The sequence below is a fragment of the Zootermopsis nevadensis genome, unplaced genomic scaffold (assembly GCF_977971745.1).
Source record: "Zootermopsis nevadensis isolate Lab colony 2312 unplaced genomic scaffold, Znev_1.0 Znev_ptg000002l, whole genome shotgun sequence".
NCBI classification, from domain to species: domain Eukaryota; kingdom Metazoa; phylum Arthropoda; class Insecta; order Blattodea; family Termopsidae; genus Zootermopsis; species Zootermopsis nevadensis.
Window position 1 is genome coordinate 763,634 of NW_028259134.1, and position 20,627 is coordinate 784,260.

Here is a 20,627-nt window from a genome sequence, read left to right on the forward strand (position 1 = left end):
TTCATCAAATGACAAACATCTGTTCTGAGCGGACCAATGACATCCACATATTATGACCATATTATCTGGATCACGCGTCATCTCACGTGGAGTGTATTTGAAGAATTTCGAGAGCAAACAGGGTAAGAAGCAGCGGCATGTCATATGAGCCCATGACAAACCTTTGACCTTTGTTTGTAAGTTTTAAAGTGTCATTGAACGCAAATCTATAACATGTTAGTGCAACCGTATTCACTTAAAAATTCGATACAGCGTTTCACATCAATAGTGCCTTGCGCATAGTGTATATGTAGCAAGTTGTCACGCATCCTGCAATGAAGTTTCGTGTCACTTGTACAAAATACCTAATCAGCGATAGTTACATTTTTACAACAGGAAAGGTCACAGGTTACTACGGATCTCCGTGGTTACCACTGGAAACCGTTGATCAACAGTCGTAGGGTAAGGGAAGCAACTATGGCAGACATGAAACAGGAGTTGAAGTCGGTTGATGATCAGCAAAATTATTCCACAAGTGATCCCAAGAATATGCAGGAGTTAACACAACACGTAAGTAACTAAACCTGTTATGTAATACCAAATCGAAACTATATAAACAAACCGAAATCTTAAAAATGTTCACACGGCACTGTTATAAAATTACATGAACAGTTCAAGATTCCATCAAACATAATGCAACTTACATACTTCATGGAGTCGAAGCCTTCCTGAGAATCAAACAGTCGCCAAGCCACTCAAGAAATTCCCAACATTTTATGGAACCCGAAGGTTAAATACTGTGTTCACAAGAGCCCGCCACTGAATCCAGTTCATACCACCCCATCCTATTTCTCAAAGATCTATTTTAATATTATCCTCCCACCTACATCTAGGTAAACATAATGCACAAGGCATTTTGATCCAAAATCTTCTCAGAGGGTTCTGTTAATTTTACAATTTTCTATAGGTCAGTCCAGTTCAAAATACAGGGTAACAGGATTGTTCAGTCTCATTTGAACTTGCTTTATGCATGTAAGGATATAACTGTACTGATATTGTTACAAGTATTTTAAGATATGAGTAAAATATATGTGAAATATTAAACTTATTTAATTCTGTATACTGTAATTACTGCATTGTTTATTTTATTTTAGGTTCAGTCACTGCTCCAAGGTATGCAGGACAAGTTTCAAACGATGTCAGATCAGATCATTACAAGAAATATCCTTTTTTGTCCACACATTTATAGTGTGAATTTGAATTGAAATTTATATGCCACTGACGTACCCAATAACCATTAAAGTATTTGGCGCACATGGCAGAAACCTTTTGTCTATTTTATTTGTTGTATTTTGGTATTTGACTGTGACATTTGGCAGAGGGGTCTGAGTTGTAAATCATGTTGGGGCCTGGTGTTTCCCATGTATACAAAGTTTTGACATTGTTATAGGTGAGGGAGGGGAGTGATTTGCACAGTATCTGGGTAATACCAAATGGAAAAATTCTAAAGCCTTATTTCAGAAACTAAGGTACAGTGGATGAAAAGGTAAGAAAGGTGTCTCTTTATTTTCCATCTTTCTATTCATCCCATTTTTGTTTAAATCCCTGACCCTTCTTAGTTTTCAACTACTATAATTTATGGTTTATATTTTAAATGAAGATTTTGTTGGTATATTTAGGTCTGAATATTATACTTTAAATATGAAAATCCAGAAAGTCAACTCTTGCAAATGTATGATTTTGATTTTTTGTGATTTGGTGGCAGTTTATCACTTCTGCAAAACTAAAACTGTGAATGATGCATTGTGTAACATGTTTTTAAGTAAGTTCCTTAATGAGCATCACTAGATGAAATGGGAAATAGAATAGATGACCTGGAGAAGAATATTGCTGACCTCATGACACAGGCCGGAGTTGAAGGCCCAGATAAATAAGCAATGTGCAATCAACTTCAGAAACATAACAGACAAAACAGAACTGTTCCAACACTAGTTTCACCAGAAGAAGCATTTCCAAGTGTCATTTTTTAATCATATTTATCTTGTATTGTATGTAAGTAGTGTATATTTATCATTTTCAAAATTAATAAATGAAATGAATGAAAATCTAAAGTCTGCCACACACATTTTGTCTTGTAAGGGTTGTGTGTAAAAAGTGATAATACTGTTCAGATATTTTATCCCCTAAATGATGTATGTTCCTAGTTCTAGGTATGCAGGACATGTGACTTTTGGTCACAAGCTTTTATTGTTGTGTTGATCACACAGTTATAGTTCTATAAGTCACTTTTTCACACAACTTGTGCCAGTTTTTATTGCATTTACAGTATTGTTTCATTTTGGGGATGTCCCTGCATCAATAAATCCTTCAATAGTTGATACCGATGAAATCGGCGATTACACAAGAAGTCCCTTTTTTTAAAAAAACAAGATGGACTTCTTTCACATTAATACAGTTGGCTATTTCCTGTGTTAATGTCTGTTGCTTCAAAAATCAGCCCTGATTATCAGGATACAGATGTTCTCTTCTGTCTTTCAGAACATTCACTGTACAGAGTTCTTACTAAAACTTCACAACACCTTTGCCAATGTCTTCCCCTTAATTCACTTCGCACTCCGCCTTTGTCAAGTTCCGCACATCAAAAGAATACGTCTGTCTGAAGAAGGTTGTCTTCTGGGTTGCTGCGCTGTGAAGTCTGGTAGAAGTTTACCAACGTTTCAGAGGCCGCACCACCATAATTCATATATATTTCTTCACCTGCAGTTTCATTTGGTTTGATAAAATGTTATGCTTGCTATTATCCCCTACGTTACCTACAACTTTCATAAATTTGTTTGTGCATTTAAGGGTAAAAAAATAACCTCTGAGGTACCCACGGTGGTGAAGGTGTCGATGCTGGTCTTCCGATTTGTAATGGCATAAGGACTAGAATCATAAATCACCTTTAGACCTGAAGATGCCTGTATATTTCTCCAAAATGTTGCTTTATGTACTGATTGGCCCTTCTTGCTCAAGGAAGTTCTGTGTAGTTACATAAATAATATAGACTTTTTCACTGCAGTAAATTAGCAGTAGTCAATTTCCGCAGAAAATGTTTGTTGCTATATTAAGAAAATTACTTCTGCCAAACCACTTCAATTTTGCAGCTACTTCATCAGGGCATTATAACAAATTTTGAGGCACTATAGAATCTTTTATTAACTTCATACCCACAAGAAAACGTGGCTGAAGATCTGTTGTGACTCAAAACTGACTTTGTTAGAATCATTATCAAGTTGCAGGGTCACTTCAACCAAAATTATTGAGACAGACAAGGATATTTTGATATTCATTATCATCAAAGACGAGGATGTAATAACAGACATGTTCAATGAACTGAGTGACAAACACACACAAGACAAAGACAGTGACAAAGATCAGGAATGAAATGACACCAGTGTTGATTCTGAACAAGGTACATTAAGCAGTATATAAGATTTTCATGTGTTTATTTGCCATGAAAAACAAAAACGAAATGTTAAACACTGCTCAACAAACATTATGTTCATTTGTTCGGAGGAGTCTGTGTAACAGGAAGATGTTAAAGAAATGTAAAGTTGCTCAAGTAAGTACTGTAGTAGTTTTTCAAATACTTTCCTTGAATTTAAAAAATGCATATTTCTTCCAACTAGTTACTTGATAATTCACTTACTACAAATCTAGAATTGCATAAAATTCTACATAAATTATTGACTTATAGGAATAATTTTCTGCCCAGCTGCTCGACTTACATATAGCGACCACAAACTGTAAGTCCCAAGAGTGATCTCTGTGCATTATGAGAAGTAAAGGCCCTAGACTTGACCTTTGGGGAAACATAATTTCTTTACTGCTCTCCAGTATGAGGAATAATTCTAAGTTACATTTCATGATTTTGAGTTTTGTTTTCTAGGATGTGAACCAATAAGAGATTGTTCCCAAGTTTTGAGAAAAAAAAATTGTTGCATTGTTGTTCTTAACCAATGTAGGTGCCAGATTATGACGTTACATTTGATATTTTCCTTTGTATAGAATGCTATCTCTGCTGAATGGGTCATTTGTTGGGTCTACTTGTTGGCATAGCATGACTGTTATGTGGGTGTAATTAAAAGTTTGAATATTTTAAAGTATGGTTTCTTAAATGTTTACTCTTATTCACTTCCCTATAGGACACACATCACACTACTGTCCTGTTTATAGGTTCCCTCCAACACCAACACCCAGCATATAGTTTGAATGAATGTAATTCAAGTGTATTTACCTACTAATTAAAATAATAAGCAGACCACTTCTTACCAACATGACTTGTATGTCCACAACTTCACGCATTACTAGAAGAGTTGTTGCATTCTGTATACTTAAGTTAATAGTATTCACCACCTTTTACATGCAAACTCAACATTTGCATTCAATGGACTTCATATTTCATCCACTTTTAAAATAAATATTAAATATAACCTCCAACTATAACAAAATGAGTTACAGTACTTCTTGAATTTAAACCACTGTCCACCTTTGCCTTGAATTCCATGTAGTTTATTTTTTATAGTAATATGTCATGATGTCAATGCTTTAGCAAGGTCACAAAATATCCGAAAACCATTCATTTTAACATTAAAAATACAATGTTTCATCTAAGAATTTCTGCAATGCTTTATCAGCTGAGATAACTTTTCTAAACCCCAACTGTTCTTTTGCAAGGATACTGTTACTCTTTTTTTTACTTTTACTTTGAAAATGCTGGCCTGCAGTCAGAGATGCAAGATTCTTCATTCTTCTTATACAGAGGATTAACTTTTGAATATTTAAGCCATTGGGAAGGATACTTTGATAATAATTCATTAATGAGAAAACTTATAGAAAAAAAGGAGGTTCTATAAATTGTTTCAGACTTTATTGCTTCTTTGTAAATTTGTTAGTATTGTTCAATCTTTCTGCAGTTGTTACAAAGTATATAAGGAGTTTACTACATATTTAGGATTGTTTATAATATCATTTACCATTATTGATGGGCCTTCTTCAACTGCAGAACATTTACCTGTTTCTATTTTTACAATTTTCCAGAAAGTTTTTAATTCTATCATCACATTCTAATATCTGAGGCATCATGCTTCAGACCGGCAATACGAAATGATAAAGACAGTCGTCCTTAGATTTGTAAAATTAATTTTTGTATGGTATGGCTCTTAATGGTAGTGTAAAGTGGGATAGGAGTTACCGTTGTTACCGACTGACCTTCAGAATGTTCTTACAGTGTTTTCACATGAGATGCGGATAGATGGTAGAACAATATGTACGTGCCATCTGGGGCCACAAATGTTGCCAATTTGTAACATAGAGTTACCTGAATGTTGCTATTAAGTGTGGTTGAGAATGCGCTCAAAGTTTTTGGACGTAACTAGTGGATAGTTGTATCTCATGTTAACAAAGCAAATCTTAAAAAAATATGCACGGTGGAAATCAATAACTTATACCATTTACAGAATTTGTAACAGTATATGTGGAAATACTACAAAATTGAGCTCTACAGCATTTAACTGAATCGAGGAACCTGCCAGGGTTGCTCGATTATCAAAAGTAGTTATTTACGTCGGCAGTTGCTTTACCGTAATTCATGCTTCCGTGATGTTTGAATTTTAGTATAGAGTAGAAGAGGACATTTAGACTGCAATCGAGTAGATTAAAATTGGCCTAAACGTTGTTTTCTGGATATGTTCTCGGTGAAGTTAACTTGAAAGTGAGTGCTGTTGCTGAGTAATTTTTAGTGCAAAGGACCAAGCCTACTGTTTTGTTTGTACAATTATTGGTATGTTGTTGGATATGAACAATCATTATTTTGTTGAGAAACAGTATACGCAGCTTTGTTACATGCTCGATAAATTAAATTCGGATGCTTAATGTGTTTAATTCATCTTTTATATAGAAAGTTTTGGACCTAGCCATTACAAGTATATTGATTTGAATGCTACTTGCTAATGTAAGTGAAATTTATCCCAATACAGAGTAGAAAACTGTGTGAAAAGAGCTGTATAAAATCAAAGTAAAAATAGTCATACAGCTAAGCATGGCTGTAGAGAACAAAAATAAATGTTACTGCTGTAAGAGGTAAAATTAAATTTTATTTCATTACTTACAGTTTTGAGTAAAATGAAAAGTGCATGAGATGTAAACTGTCAAAAATTTAATATAGTGGGTTTTCTGATAGAGTAGTTGGAGAATTAGTAACGTATGGGTTGGATTTTGTTGAAGTACAGATATTTCAGTGGAAGTGGAATAATATTCTTCAAGCTGACAAGTGTGTATTTTATTACAGATGACTAGATAGCTTTGTTTTCGGATGAAGTGTCACGTTCCATATGAATAATGAGTTTTTGAGCACCTGTATTTACTACATACAGTAGTCTTGAGTTGTGGAGTTTTATACAAAACTATTTCTTAACATATTTTGTCTAATCAGTAAACATATCAGGGCCAAACTGCATTTTCAGCTACTGTGTATGGATGCATGGAGTCATGTATGTCTGAAGGCTGTGATTAAGAGAAAATGTAATATAACATATATGGGGAATGTTGCAAGAAGTCCACTGCTGAGTAAGTTTAGTGGTGGGGTTGCCACCTTAAGGCCTCTAGACATGCCTGTTTTCTGTAGGGGTTTGCTGCCTTAGTCAGTTGAATAACATTGTTAAATAAGTTAAGATATAGTAATCAGTAAACACTGGTCTTTTCTGCCATTAAAAATAATTCTTGAGCTATTTATGTATTTTATGAGGCGCGACTTGTAATGTAACAGAACTTGTAATTAATCACTACTAATTTCATTTGTTCTGTAAAATACCAGACTGGAGTATTACACAGTTCATTCATACACTTTCCACATTTGCTTTTCTTGACTGTGGGTATTGAAATTATTTTTGGCTTCTCAAACTGTAACCAGCACTGATGGACGCAAATGCGCAATATAGTTGGGAATTAGATATGGACAAGTAATTACCATTTCTTCAGCTTCTGTAATGTCTGTCTTTTCTATCACAAAACATTTACTTCTCAGTAATATCGACTGACATGCATCATCTTAATATTGTTGCCATTCGTTGCACAAAAATATCAGTGTGATTTTTAAACTTCATATATGTTTAAATGCTATAAGGTCAATTTAGGTGGATTGTGTTCCCCTGGTAATTTGAGGTAATATTTATTTTAACTTATCTGAGCACTGATAGGTTCCAAATGGACATACGTATTATACTCATTGGGCTTTAAGTAAGAAATCTTGGAAGCCATTTCAGTCTGCATGTAGATGACACTACACAGTATAGTGATCTGAATTGTATTATTCATTTGTAGGTTGTCTGTTGGGGAGGAGGGACATGCTGCGCTACAAAGCTCTACCCATTTGTTGAATGTTTCCTTCTGGAATAAGTTGCAACCTCCCATTCCCCAGTTGTCTGGGTTTCCCCACGGAGACAGAGGAGCTCATTCCGAAGATGGCAAGGGAACCAGTCATACTCAACGTCTATGATATGGTGAGAAGTCTGTATTTTTAATTGTAGTATGTAAGCTGTGAATATGCCAAGGAAAGTAGCGGATAATAAATATATTGTAAATATTTAAACATTAGTACAATATACTGCAAACAGAGGTCATGCTTGATAATTCTTGCTGTAGCATTTTGAATCTAGTATAGGTTTAATGTGTGAGATGAAGTTAGTTACATACCTAGTCAGTACATCATAATAGCTAGTAGGGGGCATGGAAGTTGAACATGATTTCACAGCTTATTCTCCAGTGATGTCTAAGAGTTTTTGGAAGTGGGTATCATCTAAACACTTTATAGAAGTCAGGAAGTTATATGCATCGTAACAATTCTGGAACATTTGCCAGAAATTGATCTTTAATGAAGGTGAGCATAGTGACAGGTTTGCAGCTTTGGAAAACATGGATGATGAAGTGGAGGAAAGTAATAGAGACAATATAAAAATTTCAGCCAAATAGAGCCTATATCATACAAGTTAACGCAGAATAAGCCATGCTTTGATGAATGTTTGAAGTGAATAGATGAAACGAAGTATGCTTCATTGCATCGGATGTAAAATTGAAGTCAGATGAATGGAGATAATACAAACACTGCAAGTCATGAAACTAGTAAAACTTTCAGGAACAAAAGTGTGAATATCTAACTAACTAACTAACTAGATGGCTTACCGAACCCGAAGGTTCATCACCGAACTAACCAAAGCCCTCCACCGGACCCTGTCCTGGGCCATCAAAATCCAGTCTCCTTCATCTCCTATCTCCCATAGATCCCGCCTGAGAATATCCTCCCATCTACGTCTAGGTCTCCCCAGAGATCTCTTCCCCTCAGGCTTCCCAAATAGTGGACCCAACCAACTAGATGGCTTACCGAACCCGAAGGTTCATCACCGAACTAACCAAAGCCCTCCACCGGACCCTGTCCTGGGCCATCAAAATCCAGTCTCCTTCAACTCCTATCTCCCATAGATCCCGCCTGACATTATCCTCCCATCTACGTCTAGGTCTCTTCCCCTCAGGCTTCCCAACCAGTATCTGGTGAAAGTGTGAATATCTGAAAGACTAAATTAAGGCGATGAACGATAGTATCAAGAGACATATAAAGGCATAAATGAATTTAAGGAATGTTGCCAACTTATAAATTGCTTGGTAAAAGATGAGAATGATGACCTACTATCAGATTTCCTCACTATTTTGAATAGTTGGAATTTACCATTGTTAACTGTTGAAAATGACTGGCGTTAATGATGTTAAGCAGACTGAAGTACATAACATCTGATGAATTAGTACCTGAGTATACTATTTTTTTAAGGTTGGTGTTGCCGTTGAAAAATTTAACAGGTATAAATTGCCAGGTTTTGATCAGATTTAAGCAGAATTAATGGAGTAGGAGGTAATATGTTCTAAAACCCATAAACACATTACTTTTATTAGGTTTAAGGAAGAATTGCCAGAGCAGTGGAGTGAATCTTTTATTGTATACTCTGTAGAACAAAAATCAAGCACTTGAAATCATCAAAGTCCCATTCTGGAAGTGATGTAAGCGTACAGCTAATAGTGTGAGTAACAATAGGAATAACAGTAACAGTAAGAATAACAACATGAATAATATGTTTAAGAATAAAAATGGGAGTGAGAAAAAAGGATTCACAATAAGTTTGACAACACAAATAACATCATTAAAATGAACAATGGCCTCCAGGCTCAATGTTGTTGGAAAACTCGCAGACCCACAAGAAATTCTTGGCTCACACTGCAAGGTTATGAGGACCAAAAAGAGCGTGGAACGTTTATAAAGCGGCAATGCAGATACATCTAAGCAGTGATAAATAACCCATCTTGAGACTTCTGTGGAAATGCTGAGTCTGTGATGAGACAAATGAGATTTATGGTCGAAGTTCAAAGATTCTTGATGTCTTATTAAAGATTTTGAAAATAACACTCATTTAAGGGCAAATATAGTCATTAGTTTACTTAGTGAAACAAAAATAGTTTTGAAGTATATATTTTTGCAGATAAAATCATTTGTCTATGGTCAGATTTGATGTGTGGAGGCACCTGCACTATAGGTCAATAAATTAACAAGTAATTGAGATGACTGTACTTTAATATGCATTGTTCTTTTGCAGTATTGGATTAATGAGTATACTACATCACTTGGACTAGGAGTCTTCCATTCTGGGGTAGAAATCTATGGCACGGGTAAGGACGTCCCTTTCATCTTTCGTCTTGTCATTGCTGTTACATATGAATTAAGTCTGTCAAATGATAAAACAGCAACAATTTTTGTAACACATTGCATATTTTGGTTTCAGTATGAAATGTGTTTTAATTTCAGAATATGCCTATGGTGGACACCCATTTCCATTTTCTGGTATATTTGAAATAAATCCCAGAGATGCAGAAGAACTTGGGGAACAGTTTCAGTTCAGGTATAATTTATTTTTCATGAACATTTTTGTGATTTATACTTTTCTCCTGGTAATTAGTGATGTAGCTACATCAGAGAGATTACGGTGGTTTAGGCACGTAGCTGGTGTGGTACGATCAGATGTGAGAAGAATTCTGGCGAGGAAAGCTGTAGGAAGATGATTCAAAAATGGATTTTAAGGAAAGATTTTGTAATATATCTGGGGTTGAAGTGTACCGCTGGTGGTATGCAAGCCGATGTTGAGTGGTACGTGAACTAAGTAAGAGAATCAAAAGATAATGTTAGCATAAATAATTTTTCCCTAAACGTATTTGGCTAGTGGTACATTCAGTGTGTTAAATTAGAATTAGTGGTACGCCAGCGAAAAAGGGTGAGAACCCCTGCACTATTGTATTGTGCTGTGAAACTCAGTTGTTTGTGTATACTGGTATTTAAATTTTAGATGAGATTTTACTGTATTTAATTATAAGTGGCAGTGCCCTTTTAATTATGCCATTTTGTTATGCATTAGGGCCAAAGGTTAAGTAGTAAAGGAAATACTCTTGATTCTCAAATATATATTTTTAGGTAATTGTATACCATCATATTCTTCTGCATGTTAAGTTGAAACCCCTCAGATTTATATAGGGTGCATCAGAGGAAACGCATGTTTTTCGAATGGCTAGTACTCGGCAAGGACGAGGGTGGGGGATTTCCGCCCCGTGCTAGTAGAAAGCTTAGATGATGCAGTTTCAGTAGCCATAGCACCGTGGACCCGCGAGCATCGGGTGTTTATCATTGAAAATTATATCAAAAGTTGTGAATCCGTAATTACCGTTCAGCGCCTTTTCCGTAAACAGACTATTTTTTGTGGGGTTACCTCAAATCAAAGGTATACAGAAACAAACCACGGAACATCCAGGACCCGAAAGATTCCATTCGCCAGGAAATCGCTACTGTGGGGGAAGAAATGTTGGGAAGAGCAATGCAGAATTTCGAGGAGAGGCTGCAAGATTGCATACAGAAGGAAGGGCGTCACTTCACGGACGTTATTTTTCGGAAGTAATTCAAAAATGTTCAACAAAAACTGCATTGTAAAACCTTTCTTTCTGTGCAATTAAAATTTTTTTTAACTTGAAAATCAACTGAGTTATTGTTATTTGAAAAACATGCGTTTCCTCTGCCGCACCCTATATTTAAAAACTTTGTACGTACATAAAAGTTCGGCTTGATCTGATTCGCAATCAGCCAGAAGTGATGTGTGCTGTAAAACTGACTTGTGCAAAACTAATTTCCACCTGTTGCATATAGTTTTTATCATCTTGTTCATATATAAAAGTGAAGCTAGTTTTTATTTTAATAATGTAGTCTCACCCATGAATGTCAAATGATTAAGTACTGTAAGAGCATTTTGTTCTTGATTGGATTCTATATTAGGCGAGTGACTGCATTCTGGCTGGATAATGTGGAGTTTGGAACATTTGACGTGTTCCATAATGCAGAGGTGATGTGTGATTTCCTAACAAACTGATTTTACTAAGAAAAATAAATTTCAGTGTAAAGGAAGGGTTGTCTTGCACTGCTAGCTAATTATGTCATTGTTAAAGGTGATAAAAATCTTGTTAAGTATGGTAATTGTAACGAAATATTACAAGTGTGTGTTCTGACTGTCAACTTGTTCACCTGTGGTCAGTGAACCAGAAACATTCACTAAAACAATGTGACACCTACCAAACTTGTTTCCATGCACTTCATGTGTGATTCACGAATGTAAACCTGTGATTTCCATAGTTTTTATTTACCCACTTGTTGGTATGAATATTTTGTTCATGTTATGTTGCATAATTAGGAGGTATTGGTGTTTTTCATGTCCATTCTATTATGTAATGTTTTGCAGTTTTGACAGTGCATATGTACATGCAATGTAATCCAAGATATGTTGTAACATATTTATTTATGAAGTACATCAAGGTGGATGTTGTGAATGATGATTTGTGATAATCCTCCTGTTCTGTGATATTTGAGAGTAATTGGATTATTACATTTCATAATTTATTTTGTTTACGTTGCAGGCAGTCAGTTCATGTGGGACACACGGATTTTACTGAAAATGATGTTAAGAGAATAGTTGCAGAACTTGGGAAAGATTTTCGGGGTGATCGTTATCACCTCATGAATAAAAATTGTAACCACTTCTCAGGCTCCTTTACACAAGTAAGTTTTGTTACTCGGAGTTTTCCACATCTTATATGGCAGTGCTGAAGAGACTAAAATAAGGAGAGTGCAATAACCGAGAAGACTTTGTGTCTAAAAGTACTAATCTATGTAAACATTTTAGTCAGTCATTGTGTTCTTTTTTAAATGGAGGTCTCTGTAAAAGTGAGTTTCATAATGTGGAAGAAACTGATTAATCTGAGGGGTGATGTTAAATTGCATATCTGAGCACCCATATAAAGTACATTTATAATAAAATAAAAATTAAATTGCTATTGGCTTCAGACAAACAGAAGAAACCAAGAGCAATAAATTTCAAGGCAGTAAGCTATGTGCCTAGTAGTCAGTGTATGTAAAGCTATGCTGCTATGTCACATGGACGCTTGGGGGGAGACAGGGTATAGCTCCTACTCTCATTCTTAACCTCGGTACTAGGTGGGGGTGAGTGGTCATTATCATGTTCTGGCCATGCTTTACCCCCAGGAAAGGACCCCTGGTACCCATTGGACAGAAGGCTGATTAGGCTCCAGAGCCAGTCTGGACGCACAGGGTAGGGAAAAGAATCTTCAGCCTGTGTCAGGGATTGAACGCTGGTTGTCCAGTCAATAGTCGGTCACTATATTGACTGAGCTACCCTGGCCCCTACAGCCAGTGTGTCTGCTATATTTAGTATCTCGCAGTGGTGCGTCAGAAGAAATGCAAGGAACGAGGACATAATCTTCAGAAAGGTTATTGAATTATGAAAAAATTGGTAAAGGGTCTAAAATGTGTGTATTTCAGATGTTTGTCATGATTTATACTGACTTCATGGCTCAGGATCCTTCTAGAGAAGCTGATGGTCACTCAACTAGTCAAAAAAATTTCTGCTCTAAGGATCTTGAAGGTGCATTACTGTATTTACAGAATCATATTATTTGATCATGTGCTGAGCATTTGAAACCTTTCTACGCATTTACAGTTCACTTTTATAAGACTAATTTGGATATTATTCTCTCATCTCTTTGGTTTGTTGCTGGAGGAATACGCTACTTCAGACAAATGCCGAAATAAAAGAAGTATTTACACATTCCTTTAAGCACCTACTTTAGCATCTTGATTGTTCAAAGCCAAATGGCCAGCCATAATATTAATGGTGAAAGGTAAATCCTTTTGTATATTTCTGCTGTGAAGGTGGGTTTGAGTGTGAATGGACTGCAATATCATCACCAGGTTAAAGTTCTGTGTTGCAGGTTGGCACACAACTTGTAATGTGCTAACCCATTTAGCTGCATAAATTCAGCTTTGTAATTTGTAGAATGTGGACACTTACATTAATTTTTGTTGACTGGTGACTAAATTTGATGTGTGACGCTGTCTAGTTCTTTGATATCTTGTACAAATTTGCACGATAGTGTTAATCCAGCTTTACAATTGTGTGCTTTTAAGAATGTTGATGGTCTTATTACTCTGTGCTGTGTTAAAATCCACTTTCTTAGGAAATCATTTTCAACCTCGCAAGAAAATTATATGCTATAATGATGCAGCATTACATATAATTACTTCACCATCCTTAGCTTTGCACTTTTGCATACAGATACTGTGTGGCCAAGAGATACCATCCTGGGTTAATCGGCTAGCGTACTTCAGCTCGTGTGTTCCGTTCCTCCAGCGCTGCCTGCCCAGAGAATGGTTAACACCAATGGCCCTACAACACTCCCTCAATTCACATCAAGAGAGTTCCCCAGATACGTCATTGTAACATCAGGCTCCAGCCACTAGGCTCTAATATCCCTCAGTTCTTTTATCATGGATATATGATTGGAAGATAAAACTGTTGCAAAACTTTGTTTTTTGATTTGTTCTGTTAATTCCCCGACAATATCATCATAGGATGTATTGGTCAAATATGGAACATGCTCTTCAGGCAGGATTATTGAACTGGGACTGCAAAGTATCGTAGGAACGGCTTTTGGTACTGACCTGTTAGCATGCTCGTATTAAAATATGTTGTGGGGGCCTGATTGTTTATTTTATATACTGCAGTTTTACAAAGTGGTAAATGCACTGAAGTATTTCCTATAAAAACAGTATTGTTATACGGTGCAACGGTGCGTAACTTTTGATTTTGGTCATTAGTTTATGAACGCTACTGCTTTCACATTACTTTGACAGTTTCTATCTTGGATGTACTCATTAAAATAAAAAAATTTAATTAGGTGCAGTTTGGCCAAACTCTGTAGCAGGGCCACTTTAGTCTTGCCATTTGTAGTTGAAAACTTTCATTCCTAGTAGAGTGCCATTGGAAAACTTTCTGCATGTGCGTATCCTAGTAAATTCATAGTTAATGTTAATACCCAACACAGGGTAGAAACAGTTTAAATATCAGATCATCTCATTTTATATTTCTGAACTATTTAAAGGTTTTAAATTTACCAAGAAAAGCTACTTCAGAATACGCGATAATCCTGACCCATTACCACTGTAATAATGGATTTCTTTAACTGCACAAAACAACAGGATTACCCTGGTTGTTCATCATTTTGGTGTTTGCAAGTGACATAAGAGCAGTGTTTAATGTGATTTTCAGTGCACAAATTGAAGTAATGCAACCATTTTTATAACAGGTATTGTGAATTCTTTTAATCAGCCAGTCTGTTATGTGTACTTTTTTAAACAATATTTGTTATGAAGAACCCTCTCATTTTGTGTGAAGAAGTGAAAGATGATGAAGAATTTGTAGTGAGAATATTTGTGTAAAAATTGTATTTATAGGTAGAACAAATGGTGATGTCTTGTTTCCTGTGCAACTGTTAGGAGGTTGCCCAAAGAGAATTTAAAACTGTTTACCAAGTCAAAGAAATTAATATTTTTCTGAGAGATGTCCATAGCCTGTTTTGTGCTAGCAGTATGGATTACAAATATTTGTAAAAAGTAATTGGTATATATGCCATTCAAATATGGGATGTATCATTGTTAAAACATTTCAGAGATAAATATGCATTTAATATACATTACAGACAGGATGGAAAAGACATAAGTGGCTTAAAACCACAAGATTACTGGAAAGAATGGCTGCAGAATACGATCTAATCGTCATCACTATTCAAGATTTTTGAACTCAGATGCAGCAACTGGTGTAGTCAGAATTTATAATTTAAGTGTTGTGGAGTAGATTTTGGATATTTGGTCCTGGAAATGGCCATCTTGTTTCTTATCCAATAGCAGATGAAGGTGCAGAAAGTTTTTGTGGTGTTCAGTTGTAGGTGCTACTCTTTCAGTAGTCTTGTTGGTTTAGACTTCCTTCAAAGGGGATATATTCCCTGACTTTCACAATGTGCTTTTGGTGCGGATCATAGCATTTAAAGCTAGTTGTATCAAAGCTATTTATTTGAAGTTGAACTTAATTAACAGTACTAGTCATATTGTTTGCCTTCATGGTAGGTTACCATACTCGAGGACTGTATTTTGTGTATGTATAGTGGTAATAGTAATTAATTGATGGTTATGAATAATAACCAGTGATTGTGTATAATTTTCAAATGGAGATTTTGTATAATTACCAGTTATTATTCATAATAACCACATTTTTCACTTTTGCCATAACATACAGAATGATTCACAACTTGATGTCTTCTGGAGCTTATTCCTGAGGTCATTCTCATTCGGAAATGTCATATAAACATGTGGCAATCAGCAGTTATGGATCTGTCATTACGTAAATGTTAAAAGATTTAAGAATAATTTAACGCGTATTCCGTCTGTTTTTCTATCCAAATATTCCCACCTTTCAGGGCTGAGGAGGTCATTTTCCTTCCTTATTCCCCATTCTTTGACTCCCTTGCCCAGTAGGTCCTTAAAATGTTCCCTTGCATTTAATGGATCCACTCCATCACCGCGTATCCTTTTTCTTTGGAAACCTTTTAATATTACCTACATTCCTGGCTTTCCATTCTTTTTTTTTTCCTTACTCATAATTTCCCTGAAGATTGCTGTCTTCTGGGTTATTGCACCATGTAGTCTGGTAGATTTCCACCAACGTTTCAGAGGTCATACTGCCTACGTCATCAGGGCAATGAATCACCCTGATGACAGAGGCAGTATGCCTTCTCAGCGCCTGTCCCACGCTCTCTGTTGCAATGTACCGGTGAATACCATGCCACTGCTAGGCGCACTGCTGTCAGATGTGTGCGCGATACATTCGAATTTTGAGCAATTTTTTCACAACCTTGCACAGTGTATCAGCAGCTGAAATATTGTGTACAATCATTACTAGATGGGCTCTGTAGACGGGCAAAATTTCAGGTGAGGTTTCAACGTGACCGACCGTACCATTCCCTTGTCAGTTTTGATTTTCTAACAATGAGGTAATGATAAAATGTGTGGCAGAAGTGGACCTGTGTTTATATGACAATTCTGACTGGAAATGACAAGAAGAATAAGTTCCTGTAGTTATGACATTAATTTGTTAATTATCCTGTTTTAATTTCTGACAGTTGAATAATGCACAGTATCTAGGAAGGTGGGCATTTGTTACATACAAGAATATTTATATCACAGAACTGTTAAGTCTCCCATTCTTCACTTTTCTTTCTTGCCTTCCTTTTTTTGTAGTGAGCACATCCACTTTTAGTGTCACTGAACAACAGATCTCTGCCTGCCAGACTAGATAAAGGAATCCATGTCTGAGATGAGAGTACCATGAGGCAGACTCTGCTCTGCACATTGATTGTATTATGGTGAGGATGATGGCTGTCAGATGAAACCTACAGTTTTGAGGACTCCAAACCATCATGAGGGTTTATTATTCCCCATATTAATTATTTTTGACTGTTTTAGAGGTCAGGTTTGAGACTGGCAGGTGGTAAAGTCTGCACTGGTCAGCTAGATCTTGAACCTGAAACCATTTATACCGTTCTTACTCGTAGACCACTAGGTCTTTCCCTTTTTTCCATCCCCCCCCCCCCCCCTATTTCTTATTACTAATTGTATGCTTTTTCCACTGTGATAAACATTTCCGGACGTAAGTTACCTTCACAGAAAACTTTGACTATGGGTGTTCAAATCACTATCAGCAGAGGGACTTTGACAAATTCAAAAGAGTGATGTCAGTTTCTCAAAGTTTGTAATCCACTCATTTTAGTTCTTTCAGCATGTGAGAAGATTTTTCTGTAGTTCTGGTAACAAATAAGAAGTAACTCTTGAGTTTTGTATAGCGTGTTTTTTCTAGCTGCATTATAAGACAGTTTTTTATTTTGGTACCAGTATGGTCTGAATAAGAATATCTACATAGAGGAATAATATGGGACACTGGTTGCAGCCATAGAACATGCAGGTGTAATTTATTAATTGTAGGATAATTCATTGCTGGTTGGCTGCTTTGATGTAATGCACATCACTCACGTTTTATTCAATTGTCAGATCTGAATTGTAATTGAATAAATTGAGAGGTAGCTCCATTGAAGAATTCCACTACAGAGATAAGGACCAACAAGAAGCTAGTGAATTGTTGCTTTCCCTTACAGTATAGCATGTGGAAGAAGGAATTTTAAATCACTGTGACTGTGTTGACAAGGTTGGGCAGCCCTTATGTGTGTGCTCTGTGGTTCCTTATCTTGGTAAGTGATTTATTTTCATACTATCAACTTGTTGGTGTATATGGTTTAAATTCATTATTTGGGAGCAGCTGAAATTGAAGTCCTATAAGTAAAGAAATAAATGTTTTTTATTTACCAATAACAGTATTGCTCTACATTTTGTTAGTGGTACACAGTATTTCATGAAACTGTTTATATGCAAGCAATAATGCAAAGTAAATATTCTTGATATTTTAGGTTATTATAAACAGCATTTGTCAAGATATGTCAAGTGGTACACTATAAGAATATGCCACAGGATTCAAAGCATGAGGCAAATAACGTGATCTTGCATTGAAAGTATTGATTCCAGCTCATTTTGCTGCCGATCATGTAAGAGTTTTATAGGTTTAGTGAAGTGGTGGTTATTCCTTTATCTGGGGATAATGCAATATGATCTCGTGTTTCTCCAAATTGCTACGATAATAGTAAAGCTGTCTGAGCAGATTTTGTGTGCATGTGGTTTTCCTTATTCTTTTTGACTAACTGCCAGATTTATATTTTGAAACAGGCCGCAATTGCTATCATCGTACAAAGTCATCACTGACAGTGATCCCATTGTATATTACTTGATGCTTCTCAGCATTTGATAGTGTTTCGAGGAACTGAATAACCAGTCATCTGTTTTGAATACATGAATGTGTGCTCATACTTTCATAGATGTACATATGTATGTGTGTTCATACCGAGTGCAAAATTGTCTACACTTTAAAGCCACGACGTCATGTGGAATGCTGTCCCAAGAACATTGCCCCTTGCAAAAAATGTTTCCACTGCTGGAGCAACATCCATAATATGATACTATGGGTATGTTACCAGTGACCCAACTAATATACTAAATTTGTATCTTATATGCGTCATGTTTGTGTTTGATTAAATATATTTATTTTGTACAGTCTGTACACAAACGTTTGAAGTTTATTGGTGTTGTAAAAATTATATAATATTAAAACATTTTGTTGTGTAAAATATTATTTACGATTAAGAGCACTAATATAATATTTTACACAACAAAATGTTTTAATATTATATAATTTTTACAACACCAATAAACTTCAAACGTTTGTGTATAGACTGTACAAAATAAATATAATATACTAAATTTTGTGTAAATTATGAAATGCTAAAAATATAAGAATGAGGTGAAACACTATGAAGGTAGAAAACTAATGGAGAACAGAGTAAAATTGTGTTTCCACATTGTGTTTTAGAACTGCAGTGTTCTGCACCTGTGCAGATGGGTTCATTTGGTTGAAGGCTGAATCAGTTCTCCACTCAGACACTGCATGCATGAATACACACATGCACTTGTTGAAGAATTAACCAGTTAAATCTCTGAAAATATAGAATTGAGAGATACATATTATAAATTTCAAGTACAAACTAATGTATATGGAACATGTATGTTTAATGAGGCCATTGTGACATCTGGTCTCGCCTAGTATTTTGAACTTGACAATAATCATTGAGTTGCACATTAAGTATAGTGGTGCAATATTTATTAAGTTAAAGATGGGTACAAGATGAAAATATAACCTAAACTATGCATATAAGTAGTGAAGAGTAAGATATATCTGGAGATCCTATTCAGAGACAAATTCTGAAGCAAATTAGTGTTTAATTAATATTTACACTCCATATGTTGCACTGTTGAGAATATTCTGGCAGGATAGGTGTCAGCTTAGCATGCCACTAAGTTGCCTTTTATTTACATGTTTCATGGCAGTTATGAGACTATAAATTTTTTCAGTGCTATGTACAGTATTTTGTTATGTTTCCAGCTGTTATTTCTGTGCCTCTGGCTGCGGTGTTTATGAATTAGGATAAAGAATCTGTCAGTCAACCTTTATTTCTTTTTATGTTTATTCTAAGGCAGCATGTTTGTCTATTTTGGACTATCCTCAGGTCATACAAGTATTGTGTCCAAAGTAAAATTATGCTTACAATTATTGAATATAAACCTTTGTAATTAACATATGTTGAGTTACATAGAATATATTAAATTTTAAAATATTAGGTGTTGCAATTATATTAAAAGTCTGAAGATAAAAATTATATACATAAATGCAAATAAAAATATAATATCCATATTTAATGAGACATGCATATGATGAAATTAAATTAAAAAGTATAATTAATGTTATATTAGATATTATGTTTCATAGAATGGTTTATACAGTACTTGTAGTTACTATTTATGATTTTTTGCTTATATGTTTTTATTTCAAGTTGTTTTTATGTGGAAGAAGTGGGGTTAATACATTATGTAGTTTTTACTTATCTGTGGTTTGTTGAATTTTTTGTATTCCTGTTTCAAAACATACATTTCATGGTTGTAGTTTCCATGGTAGATGCTTGTAATAATCTGTGTGTGTTGATGGTTCTTACATAATAGCCTGAAGATGGTCCACGATGGATCAAAACATTTTGCCTTAGAATAATCATAAAAGGAAATAAAGGTTGCAACTGACAGATTTTTTATTTTAATTCTTTATCATTATCAACCCTATAAATCTCTTTTATTAAATTCCAGTCATATGGTCATGAGAATGTCATGCATTCAAAGTCTTGTCACTAGTGTATGAATGTAAGCTCGAAGGAAATACTGAAAAGATTCACAAATAAATAATACTTTACTCATTTGTGTTTAGTCTACTGCTTGTGTAGTTTGCCATTAAGAAGGGGATTTGGCAGTAGAACATTAGGAGAGAGCACTGTTGAGTTCTGAATAAAGAAACTGACCTACGTTTTTATGGTTTTAAGGGGATGAGGTATTGGGTGTGTTCAGTGGGTAGTAGACCTGAACATTATTTGAGATTTTGAGTACAGAAGTTGATATATATATATATATATATATATTCTTC

At 35.3% G+C, this 20,627-nt stretch overlaps 2 protein-coding genes across 4 annotated transcripts; both read left to right on the plus strand.

Moving 5' to 3' along the window:
* The first annotated feature begins 312 nt into the window (after nucleotides 1-312).
* Nucleotides 313-2,090, plus strand: LOC110828873 (uncharacterized). The gene is made up of 3 exons (XM_022061995.2): nucleotides 313-549; nucleotides 1,134-1,200; nucleotides 1,825-2,090. The coding sequence occupies exons 1-3, from the start codon at nucleotides 457-459 to the stop codon at nucleotides 1,911-1,913; spliced, it is 249 nt and encodes an 82-aa protein (XP_021917687.1). The 5' UTR covers nucleotides 313-456; the 3' UTR covers nucleotides 1,914-2,090.
* Nucleotides 2,091-5,317: 3,227 nt separating this feature from the next.
* LOC110828842 (deubiquitinase DESI2) lies at nucleotides 5,318-20,405 on the plus strand. 3 transcript variants are annotated; one of them, XM_022061925.2, is made up of 7 exons: nucleotides 5,318-5,803; nucleotides 6,000-6,102; nucleotides 7,342-7,520; nucleotides 9,657-9,729; nucleotides 9,866-9,959; nucleotides 12,010-12,151; nucleotides 13,725-20,405. In XM_022061925.2, the coding sequence occupies exons 3-7, from the start codon at nucleotides 7,398-7,400 to the stop codon at nucleotides 13,887-13,889; spliced, it is 597 nt and encodes a 198-aa protein (XP_021917617.1). In that variant the 5' UTR covers nucleotides 5,318-5,803; nucleotides 6,000-6,102; nucleotides 7,342-7,397; the 3' UTR covers nucleotides 13,890-20,405. The 3 variants fall into 3 exon arrangements, with proteins under 3 accessions (XP_021917617.1, XP_021917616.1, XP_021917618.1); XM_022061924.2 differs by lacking the exon at nucleotides 6,000-6,102; XM_022061926.2 differs by lacking the exon at nucleotides 6,000-6,102 and having other exon boundaries at nucleotides 5,319-5,734.
* The last annotated feature ends 222 nt before the right edge of the window (nucleotides 20,406-20,627 follow it).